Source organism: Argentina silus, assembly GCF_951799395.1.
Source record: "Argentina silus genome assembly, chromosome: 7".
Classification (NCBI taxonomy): domain Eukaryota; kingdom Metazoa; phylum Chordata; class Actinopteri; order Argentiniformes; family Argentinidae; genus Argentina; species Argentina silus.
The window spans coordinates 11,262,472-11,274,812 of record NC_139661.1 but is presented as its reverse complement, the minus strand read 5'-3'; the positions used below and the strand labels follow the sequence as shown (position 1 = coordinate 11,274,812).

The 12,341-nt window shown below is 41.9% G+C and overlaps 1 protein-coding gene across 1 annotated transcript; it reads right to left on the bottom strand.

The window, feature by feature from the left end:
• Window positions 1–630: 630 nt before the first annotated feature.
• Window positions 631–7,455, bottom strand: vps33a (VPS33A core subunit of CORVET and HOPS complexes). Its single transcript, XM_083673123.1, has 13 exons — window positions 7,346–7,455; window positions 7,012–7,077; window positions 6,745–6,872; window positions 6,430–6,616; window positions 6,129–6,245; window positions 5,845–6,019; window positions 5,447–5,640; window positions 4,611–4,737; window positions 4,284–4,351; window positions 3,987–4,124; window positions 3,670–3,807; window positions 2,660–2,828; window positions 631–1,263 (listed from the first exon to the last, which is right to left on the bottom strand). The coding sequence occupies exons 1-13, from the start codon at window positions 7,445–7,447 to the stop codon at window positions 1,070–1,072; spliced, it is 1,803 nt and encodes a 600-aa protein (XP_083529249.1). The 5' UTR covers window positions 7,448–7,455; the 3' UTR covers window positions 631–1,069.
• Window positions 7,456–12,341: the final 4,886 nt, after the last annotated feature.

The following is a 12,341-nucleotide window of genomic DNA, read 5'->3' as shown; positions in this document are numbered from 1 at the left end:
GAATCTTTTCTTCAAAAAAAGTACACCACATAATCTTGTCTTCATAGAAGATGGTGCAAATGGGTCAATTCGTGTGATCAGTTCCTGTTTGTTCACTAAATTCTGACTACAGTCAATATGCTACCTGTCCCCCGCTGACTCAACCTCGCTATCCACAGTGCAGGGCACGGACAAACCATCGATCAAAACGAGATCCAACTCCAACGCACTTATCCTCAACCGGAACATGGAGCAAATAGCCTCCTAATTCAATCAACGTCCTGCGCTGTCAAATCATGGGCCGTTATGGGGGTAGGATCTCCAGACAGCAGAAGGCCATTATCGGCTGATCAGGAGGGCTATTATCGGGATAATTGCTCCTAGCTGGACTGCTGACGGCTGACGGAGCTCCAAGCCGTTCCCTTCACCCCCTATAGCCCATCTTGCTTTTCAACAAATTGTGTATAGATACATTTAACGTAAAGTTGTTTAGTTTTTTTGTCCCCAGTCTATTAACAAGTAGGTATAGTCGGGCAGATCGGGCTATTTTGTTTAGTTCTGTGGTAATTACAGTTCAACATTGGGTTTTATCAAGGACGCTAAAGTGATCTCCTGGGCTTTAGAGACATGATAAAATATTTCGAGGTAATCAACAGTCAAACATTTTATTTACAAGACCTTTTTCCCCAAATGAAAAATGCAGAGAGGAAGGCAGATTAACACAGAAAATATAGGTTAAAACAAATAATACATCTAACTTTTTACTTTAATGTAAATTGCATTTTTACAATTATCTTAGGACCCACCATCATGAAAGATGACATCAGTAGCATACTGTACAATGACCATAGCATATGACCAGAGTATAATGGGGTTTATGTATTTCATTACAAGCTGTGAGAATTGCAGGTGAGGAACAGGGAAAATTGACAGGCTGGCTCCTATTTCCACTAACAGTTGCTGACATCAGACACCTACACAGGAGCCCAGAGCACTGAAATATAGACATTAAGAACAAGCTGCAAGGCGTTTTGGTCAGACTGTTTGATGTGTCCATGCAGCTGTGCATCTGTTTAGTGAAAGGGCAGGCTCAGGGGGACTGGGCCTCAGGGCGGTCCATGAGGGATTTGACCCAACTGGTACCATTGATGAGCTTGGTGGTAGCAATGATGTATTCTGTGCCCCCATCCTCCATCTGAGACAGGAACCGCAGGGCAGCGATTTCTGCATACGTCACCCCTCCAAGAAAGAACACCAGTGTCGTCCTGTTCTCCCCCTGCTGGCCTGTGGAACAGTGTAAGGATAGCAAGCAGTCAAACAGAGCATAGGCTACAGAATTAGGGTGAACTCAGTATTTTGTATCTACTGCCAGGTACATACATACATTTTTGTTTATGCCAAGGACAAGAATAAAGCCACTCGACCAAAATGTTTTAACACCACATAACTCAGTATAGCTACAGTATATATTTACATACATTTGGTTGTTCTTCCTTAAAAGGTCCAGTATGTACACTCACTGACCACTTTATTAGGAACACTAATACTGGGTAGGGCCTCCCTTTGCTCTCAAAACAAACTCAATTCTTTGTGGCATTGATTCCACAAGATGTTGGAAACATTCCTTTGAGATTCTGGTCCATGATGACATGATTGCATCACGCAATTCCTGCAGATTTTTCAGGTGCACTTTCAGGCTGTGAATCTCCTGTTCTACCACATCCCAAAGGTGTTCTATTGGATTCAGATCCAGTGACTGGGAAGGCCACTGAAGAACACTGAACTCATTGTCATGTTCATGAAACCAGTTGGAGACGACTTTTGCTTTGTGACATGGTGCATTATCATGCTGGGAAGTAGCCATTAGAAGATGGGTAAATTGTGGCCATGAAGGGATGTACATGGTCAGCAACAATACTCAAATAGGCTGTGGCATTGATGATTAATTGGTATTAATGGACCCAAGAAAACATTCCCCACACCATTACACCACCTCCACCATGAGAAGGTGTACAGGTGTTCCTAATGAAGTGCTCAGTGAGCTCATTTGAGCTTTAAAATGGCCATGATATGAGTACTAAATGGCTCTGATAAATCGGTAGTGATCAAGGAATGAGATCGCATGATGAATAACATTCATTGGAGAGCACTGTTTTGGATAAGACAAAGTGCTTTCTAAAATCTGACACACACACGTATATATCTTCTATTATCACATTTATAGAGCCAAGACGTGGCAGACGTGTCTAAACAAGTCAACTGTCTAATACCCCTAAGTCACGGTTCTAATTAGCACATGGCTCTGGTGCAAATGACAACTGCCTCAATAATAATCATTCTTCATATCACTGATATATCCAAACCGACCCAGAACAGGCTAATCCCACAGTTGACTAATGAGAGAAATATCTGACACCCTTGTCACTGGCTCATGGGGCACCATTGTGAACACAGTTGAAACACACATCAACCCCCATGGATGGTGCATGCCATACCATTTTGTTTACTTTGCCCAATAAATCAACTGCTGCTTTAAAACATCTGACAATTCAGGGACATACAAAGCCTTCTCTTATCTACAGCCAGCACACAGGTGATTATTCACCCTGGTTTTCAATAGCTTGACATGCTGAGCATGAGGGCGACCTGTGGCCCTGCTCTCTTAGTAAGCGGTCCTTACGTTTCTTATGGAGGCCGGCAGGGAGCTGTTGTCTCTCCTCGAAGTGTGGGCCTGGGAGCATCTTCAGAACCTCCTCAATGCTGCGCCAGCCAGGCCTGGCCAGGACCTGGGTCAGACGGACACTGAGAGGAGCATAGCCACTGTACACGTAGGAGATGTCATTAGGGTTCTGGAGGGAGATAAAAAACAACATATAAAAGCTGTGTCTCAGTCCAGACAATACTGCACTTCCACATTTTCCAATATAATGGAAATGGATGGGGTCCACCCAAGATTATTATAGTAAACTGAAACTAAAACTAGCCATGAAAAAATATATTAGTAAACTGACAAAGTAAGATAAACATAAAGAAAGAAGAAAATAAGAAGCAAACCTGTTCAATAAACTACAATTAAATTAAAATTAGAATCTTTGTCTATAAAACTAAATAAAGTAAAAAAACAAAACAAAAATATTTTTTGGGGGGTTGTCAATGCTCAAAAGATGATAAAAATAGAGTGTGGCTTTTTGTCCTTATGCCTGTTAGATGTTTCAAGAAGGCATCATCAACACTAGCTAACCATAGATATTTCCTCCAAAGCAGCCAGCAAACATGCACTGCTAACATGTCGGCCTAAGCACCGAAGCCTGAGGTCGGTCGAAAGAGGTCAACAGTTTGCTGTTTATTTGAGTCTATGGAAAATGTACCTGTCATTCAAAAATATATACTGTAAACAATTTAAACATACCTTCTCTAAATAATATAAAAAATAAATAGGTATGGATCTCCAAAATACAAAAAACTAAACTGGAAAATAAATTTCAAAATAAAAACAAATAGAAAAAACAAAACTATAATAACCTTGGGTCTACCTGATGGCCTTTAGATGGACCCCATCCACTTCCAAAAAACAAAATAAGGACTTACATTCATCAGTCAATACATAAAGACACTTTGTATGTGGTTGATAACCGAAATGTGACTTTTCCTTCCCCTTCACTGACTACTTTCCTTGTGGGATTCACTCACCTGTTCATTAGCATCCTCCATCCAGAGCTTGAGTGTCTTCCTGATGGTGGGGTAGTTATTCCTGGTGCTTGTCTGGGGCTTCAGAAGGCCTGTCTTCTCCAGGTTGTTGAGAGTGAGCATGTGTTCATACCCATAGGTCTTTGGAAAACAGCAAATGTACATCAGGTCAATCAAGTGACCAAAGTCATGTATTAAATCATTGTCACATCCACAAATAAATCTCCACTTCAAACCACTAAGATAATCAACTAATAATGACAACTGTGTGCATTTGTGTAAAGCAAATATCTAAGAGACACAGGCCACTGAAGCTCTACCTGCAGGATCTCTCTCTTGTAGTAGTCCAACACCTTCTGCTTGAGGCCATTGTTGCAGACAGACTGCATACAGACCAGCCGCAGAATTTTGATCAGAGGATCCTTCTGGGCGATACAGTCCTCTATGTATGTATTAACCTGGAGAATAGGGAATAAGGGAGGCTATTCAGCGAGACTGGATATGCGTGCACATACAGGGACAAAGCAAAAAAAAACAATGTATTCAGTGATGATCAACCCTATTCATCCACCCACAATACACAGAGCTACTTCAGAGGAAGCACCTAAAACAAATACCTTGTCTGTATCAACCCCAGTCATAAACTCCTGCTCCACTGTTAGGTTATCGAAGAAGGCCTCAGAGGCTGAATCAGAGAAAAAAAACACCCATTTACTTTCATCACTGAGAATCTACTGTACTCTAGTCTCTCTCTAAATTGCCACACATTCAATGTACTCCACCACATTAAATGTCCACAAGATAATTGGCATATCTTGTTTTCAGTCTTAAATGAGGGTGGAAGGCAGGCAGAAAGACGATGAGTGGTAACAGGGATAGGAGTCAAGGAGTGGGAAAGTGGTTCAATGGAAATGAAAAAGGGAAGAGAACGTTGTTTTTCTCACTGGTGATGTCTTTGATGAGCTCAGCTATGGAGGTATGATTGGCCAGAGAGCTCCGTGCTGCCTGCATGTGAGGCAGTTGGGACACAAACTGCTTGATCTCTCCAACTGTTTTAGCATTGTGTCGCTCCTGCAAAATAAAAACATAGAGCTAATGTTAACAATACAAAAAAAAGATACAATTATCAAGAGTTGAATACTGGAGGATTAGATCAAACCACCTGGCTGGTGTTGTGGTGTATAGGTCAAGGGTGACAGATTATGACTAAATTGAGGACTATTACCGTGGCAATTCGGTAATCAATTTATCATCTAGTTGAGAATTATACAGCATGATTAAAAGCAAAAAATAAAAAAAACTCCATTGCAAACGTGGACATTTAACAATTTATGGTTAAACATGAAATGGTTTATCGCCAGGAGAACTGATGAGCCATCCATCAAACAACAGAAAATGAGCTTTGATTTCAAGCAAGTTTGGGCAAGACAGAAATGTGAAAGGTTGTCAGTTGAAACACAGACAGGCATGGTTGAGCAAAAGAGGACCGATGTCTACCAACGTGTCCACAATGACAAGACAGTTGTGATTGATATCTGTGAGATTACACAGATCATGCTGTTAAGAGGCAAGCTCACACCATTAGAGGACTTTGCTTTATCTTAGATGGTTGTCACCAACTCAGGCACAAATCCATCAAATCATGTTTCTAAAGTGATCTTTAAAACAAATAACCATAGTGGTGTGGATCAAATTAGGAGTGGTTACAGGGTGAAATGTTAGATTTTTAAAATGTATTTTGAGAATGAGTAGGGAGGGGAAGGGGTGGAATGAAGCCAACCTCAAAGGCAGCAGAAATGATCTTGGCCTTCTTGCTGAGTGCAGCCCCTACAGCGTTGAAATTCTTGTCCCGGATTTCAGCATACAGCTCCTCTGCTGAGTTGAGCTGCATTTTCTTGGGCTCTGTGGGCAGGTCTTTACCTGCCTCACCCTGCTTCTTTTGGGCAAACTTCTCAGGAGGCAACTTCACATAACCTATGTTTGAAGAGACACAAAAGAGACAAACATGAAGACAAAGCACACAACAGGTACAAACACAAACACAACAGAAATGCAGAGATGGTCCTCATAAAGTGGGCTTTAAAATGCATATATTGTTCAGAATGTTTGTTTAGCTAGTAGTTAGCACTGTGTTTGTGTGCGTTAACATGTGCCTCTGTACCATATACCTATCCTCACCATTGGTGATTCCATACACCTCATCAATGAGACCTTCGTAGGTGAGCTGTGTGGCCAGAGGGGTCAGCAGGTCTACATTGCGGTCCAGGAGGAGGAGTGTATCAAACACAGGCAGGATCTGAGTCTGACTGCCAGCAAACTCCCTCTTCATCCTCAGCATCATGTTGGCTACATGCTTTACATGTCAAGAAAATTATCTTTAACACAATGTATTTACCCAAATGCTGAAAGTCTGTCATACACAATTCAAGAATTACTACTCTTATTTGTCGCTCCCTACTCACCCGTGCACACTCTCCTTTCCCACAAATCTGGGGAATGGTCCCATATAGTGCCTGGAGGGTCATGAGGCCCTTGGCTGTGTGGTATAAGCTTGTCTGGTCACTTTCCAGATAGCACTCCTGAAGGAGACAGAGATGGTATACAAGTCTAACAATATCCAATATCCATTTTCGTACTCAAATATAAAATACTGATTGGGTTCGTGACAATTGAAAACATTAAATGGAATCAGATATTTGTGTGACTCTTGCCTTACTGAGCCTGTGCATTCACAGCAACATGTGTTGTAAAATCCCAACATACCCTAAAGGCACTCTCAGACTCCATGGACAGCAGATCCCCATCATATGGAATGAGGTCAAGGATGTACTCATCAATGTTGATAAAGGAGCCCAGAACCCCCTGTTCCTTCAGGCGCTGCTCACAGAGCATGCTTCGCCGTGGCACAAATAGGATGTGGAAGTCACGAGGAGAATGCATCTTATCCTCGCTGCAGGAATACAGATTGAAATTACTGTCATGTAAAGAAAAATAAACCTCAAGACATATAGGCTAATACTGCAGTAATTTGACAAAACCAATGACCTATTATCTACAGTGAGACAAAGGTAAGCAGACCTGATGACATTCTCTGCAATGATATCCATTAACTCCAATCTGGGACGGACAAAGAAGATTATATTTTTTACATCAGCAGCAGGGAGACGACCCCCTTTAAGGGTAAACATCTTCTCCACTTCATGTTCCTGGAGGAGATATCGGTCAACAACAGTTTGACATCATGTATACACCAATACAAGCATGCATTTATTTTTTTCAATGACAATGGTTGTTATTCTGTTAGGCTTTATGATGTGTTACAAAGAGGAACATACTCATACTAACCTTCAGCAAGGAATATTGCGCTATTAATCCAAATGGTCCAGTCAGGTATTCATCCCACACAATAGCCTAGCACAGTAAACAAGGAAATTCTATTTCACAAGTTATATACAACCAATACATACACACACATACGCTAATGCGTTTCTGTCAATATATTATTGTATATAGAAATCTAAAGCGGCATAGAAAACTAACTCAAAAGCCTTTAGGTTCATGCATCTCCACTGCTTCACCTAGCTAACGTGTCTGATAGTTGACAGGTTAGTAGGCCATTGCTACCGAACAACAGATATGGCAAAGTGTAAGGTTTGCAATTTTCCTGTCGAGCGAATACCTTGCTTCCTGCACATTTGTCCAAAAACTCACGGAGCTCCTTTCGTGCAGCTTCTCTCAAAATGTTTAAATTCACTCTACCATAGGATAAGTGTGCAGCCATTTTTGCCTGCTGAAGGAAGAATCATGTGACTGGGTTGGGTCTGGCATCATGTGACCACGAAATTCAAAAGCAGCTTGTAGCTGCAGCATCTATGCCCTACATTATTTCTGCCCTTGAAAAAACACTTGAAATAAAAACTAAATTCGATAAGGAAAACCGCCTATTGTTTATACAGCAATTGTAAAAAAAAAAAAAGAAGATATATATATATATTTATATATGCTCACGGCTGTCTGATGTGTAATAAATATTGTACCCATTAGATGGCGGTATCAGTACATAATGTCAGACCATAATGAAGGAATGCTTATCTGAGTGGATGCAATGCAAAGAAATTGCAACGTCTGACTCAAAGTTGCAAGGCTCCAACAACACTTTAAAAAAAAAAAAAACTAAAAAAAAAAAAAAACACTTTTAAAAGTAAAACTAAAAAAAAGATTCCATAACCTAAATTCCATGAGAAAAAATGTCTCAATGGCCGATGGGCTGCAGTTTCTCAACTTTATTATGAAGTATCTTTAGTAATTTCATTGTTCAGTAGGCCTGTCGTTATTCATTGATTAAATGTTAGGTAGCTGGAAAATCATGTAGGCATATAGAAAACTGAACAAATAAGTAGTGTAGGTGAGAGAGAGAGAGAGAGAGAGAGAGAGAGAGAGAGAGAGAGAGAGAGAGAGAGAGAGAGAGAGAGAGAGAGAGAGAGAGAGAGAGTGTCAATTGAGCATCAATGGTACCTATGATACAGGGGTTTCCTTCCCAGGGTACCAAGGGCTTGTCTTTCTCCACGGAGGAGAGGAGCCCACGCAGGACGCATAGAGTGTGGAGATCGTGGGCTGATGCTGTGCCTCTAGCGACGGTGTTAAGAGGAATACAGACGCACTCCTCGTGGCATAAACGGGGTTCTATGACAGGCGCTGCATGCGCAAGGAACGGTTTTGCGGTTAATTCTATGTACAGTATACAAATTAATCCGCATAATTCCCTGACATCTTCCTTTGAAAGAGCACTGGAATCTCAGGTAGGCTACGTTTTTGTTTTACTCCTATGTAATGCAGTTAATGGTGTTTCAATGAAAGATGATTGGAAAATTTCAATTGCATGAATTAAGGAACATTGCTCACACATATGGATGAGCAGCACATCCCTGCCACAGCTTCATCTCCATCTCGCATGATAAAGAATGATGGAGCGCAGCATTTTCATATTTTATATAATTTCATGAATGGATTTGAACAGAGAAATTCATTACATAGAGGGCTTGTATGAAGGTGATATCTGTAGTTATATGGTCCTTGTACATGGACCCACCAGAACAAACAGTCTACCCACATGCGAGTCAATAGATTGCATTTTAATGCTCAGCTGTAAAAAAGCTTTAATGAGTGAAATCCCATTGAACGCCAATGGTATGCCATATGCGATACTAAATTGTGTGGAGGCTGTGCTGACGTCATTTTATGTCCAGCTTTAATAATACTAATATTCGCCGCATGTTTTTAAAATGCAATAAAATAAATAATGTGTCAAAATAATGTGATCATTATTTGACATTTCAATTTTAATTTCATATCCAATGAAGAAAACAAATACTGTGGCTGATTAATAACCACTGATAATAGTGAAGACTGATAATACAGCTTCCATTCCTACGCCACTGTATGTGGCTCATTAAAATGGGACTGGTGGCAGACTGCACTCCTTTTTTCCTCACGCCTGGATGCTTCCTTGTTGCAGCTGTGTTGTGGGAAAAAGAGACCTGGTAGGTCATTTGGGAGTTACTGGGGTTGCAGTCCCTGGGCGTTGCTGCAGGATTTAAGAGGAACACATCAGAGCTTGATATGCCTCCAGACCTGAGTGAAATCAGAGAGACTGCCTGTTTCTCCTGATGGTAGTGTGGTCAGGGCCGATCAGCTCCAATATACCATTAGGTAATATTTGGTGTGATGATGTCTCAACCTCCACCCAAAGGGCTTAAGAAAATTGTTGAGTGAAGGCTGTATATATTGTAAACCTTGATGATACAGAGGTTAAAACCAAAACTAACCATGGACCCCCCCCCCCACCCCATATCTCTCTGTAGCTGTCTGTTTAGAAAGGGAAGAGCGAGCAGGAAAACTGACTAGTACTCCTCACTACCACCATCTCCAACTCCTCCCATAGACTTGAAGCATGGGGATTAAATGGGGGAGGGGAGACAAGACTGAATGAATGCCTTGCGATATCTGCAGCTGCCTCCTCTCACATGAGCAACCACCGTAGTGATTGGACGACACCCTTGCTCTCTCTCTCTACTTCTCTCTCTACACTCTCTGTATGCATCTGCTGCTGCAGACGTAGAGAAAGGCAGAGAGCTACAGAGGAGAAAGAACTTCACTAGTCTGTGAAGAAAGAAAGGGAAAGGACTAAAATGATCAGCTTCACAGCATGTGAAAAACAGAGAGAGGGAGGAAAGAGGGAAGAAAGAGCTATAAGTGCTCTGCACACTAACTGCATAATTTAAGGATACAAGGCAGATGTACCCATATTTTAGTATCTTTGGGTTTGTTTCATTTTTATACCTCTTAGACCTCTGCAGCAGACATATTTACACACACACACACACACACACACACACACACACACGCACGCACACACGCACGCACGCACGCACGCACGCACGCACACGCACACACACGCACACATACACGAACAGGCACACAAGCACATGCACACACACAGGCACACAGACACATGCAGTGTTTGATCAATCCGATTTTCTTCTTCTGATCTCCCTGTTACCATGGTCACAGTTGGCAAAGGTACATGGCTTCTTCAGAATCCATATTTGAAAGATTAAAGCCCAAAATGTAGCATATTGTATATCTAATAGGCATGTGTTCGTAGCCTATGCATCTTTTGTGCATTATCTACATGACTGCTCCTTGAATGGTTATGTTTGTGAGGGCTCAGCGTCATAAGGGAGTTGCTGTGACCACCTCGGAAGATCAACTTGTGGGATCAGCATCGATTGACAGGTGGATTCCCCTGTTGATAGATCTCTTGAAAAGCTCTGTGGCATGGTGTTGATTAAGAGAGGGACAGACACTCCAGAATCCATCAGAGAAGGAGAGTATAGTATCAGAGGTGATCATTTCTCTGCCTTGGATTCGGTGGGGGTTGGATCTTTGACCAGGGGTTCATACCCCATTTAGAGAGTGACACCACAGAATAGACCCTGTCCAATAATTTGAATTGCCCACACATTAACAGGATAATATGTACTCCTGGTTCCAATGGCGACATCTCTTCAGCAGCTTAACTGAGCTCTGATTGAAATGACCACTACTACTCTGCAACATCACAAAATGGCAGGCTATTGAAATTATTTTCTAATCAAAAGAAGATAAATATCAAGATGGTGTGAGTGCTGAATGTGTGTAGTAGTGCCTCATCACCAAGCTTAGCATCCATTTAAAAAGCCTCTCCCCAAAATGACCACCAGATATGTGTAGATACTCAACTTAACATATTCATCTTTTGGATTGATATTTGACAATTCCTTACAATGTGGTTGACAATCTAAACTCTGCCTCAATGAACCATTGATCATCTCATCCTGCTTCATTATCCTGCATTTGGGATCCTGCATTTGGGTGAGGTTGTATGCTGTGTGCTGTGCCTGGCAACATTCGACAGTTGTCAGATGGTAACACGTCTGAAGAGACAGTTCCTCTGATCCATCCGACCTTGTCATATCACTGCATCTACAGCTACACTTAAAGGGACCTTGATTGGACATGAATGCCGGCACACAACATTTTGCCTCAAGAGGGAAGCTCATGCTTCAGAGGGTCAGAGTTTATACCAAATGAGCAACTTCACAAGACATTTAGGCTTGTTCCTATTGTCTGAATAACTGCATAGTAGATTATTTTTAGAGAGTGTTTTGGGCTTGGAGGGGTTTGTGTTTGCAAACAGGGTTCTGTTGAAAACACTCAGGGGCATTGTACCCGCTAGTTTGCTGGCGGGGCCAGAGGGAGTGTCAGATAGCCAGCAGCTGAGTGTGCCAGATCCTCAAGGCTGACTTCCAGCAGCACGGCTGGGGGCATATTCTTCCCTCATCTTAAGGGAGAAAAGGGATAAGAGAAGGAATGCTCCTCTATTTCTCCCTGCCTCCTTGGCGATGTAGACAAATTGTCTCGACAGATCAATAGCTGTATTTCAAGGCTCTTTGATAACAATAAAAGCCATGAGATTTTGACAAAAGAGGTTGAGTGGCTTAATGATTAAACTTTCCCTGAGATGAAAAGGAGTGAGGAAATAAGGGGAAAACGGCTGACGCCCCTCACCAATGTCTCAAAGTCTCAAAGTCCCTCTTCTTACCTCCAGGGTAAGGCAGCGATGAGTCACCAGGCTGTGTGTTGGAAGCAAATGAGGGACTAGGAGCCTATCCTTAAATACAGTCAGGTGTATGCTTCCCTTACGATGAATGGTGTCTTCATATGCGTTTTGTTGTCCACAGTAAGGAGCACATGGTATTGCATGACAGTACACATGTGACTGAGAATATATGTGAAAAACCTTTTTGTTCAATATGTTTGTACATTTATTTATTGAGTTCATCCTTCCAGGAATTGCATCCTATGTATGTGTAATACGTTGTTTGTGTGTTGGTATGTATATTTGTGTTCTCTGAGCTAACACTCCCCTCCCTATTTGTTGTTTTTTGGACGAGGTTGCCGTGGTGTCAGGGTAGAAACAACACGAGGGCCTGTTGGTCACGGGAGGGTCTTTCCTGTTTGTTACCCTGGGCTGGATCTGGATCCATGCCTCCCAAGAGGAAGTGGTAGTGGCTGAGGAGAGTCGAAGTCTCCTCTCCCACAGATGGCCACACAGATGGTCCCTGTTGACCCTT

Bases quoted from the DNA above. Each gene is read 5' to 3' on its own strand.
- vps33a (XM_083673123.1), bottom strand. From the start codon at position 7,447: ATGGCTGCACACTTATCCTATGGTAGAGTGAATTTAAACATTTTGAGA. The intron at 5,641-5,844 runs GTGAGGATAGGT...CTTCAAACATAG, and splicing joins GGTGTATGGAATCACCAATG to GTTATGTGAAGTTGCCTCCT. The intron at 4,352-4,610 runs GTGAGAAAAACA...TCTCTGATTCAG, and splicing joins GCTCATCAAAGACATCACCA to CCTCTGAGGCCTTCTTCGAT.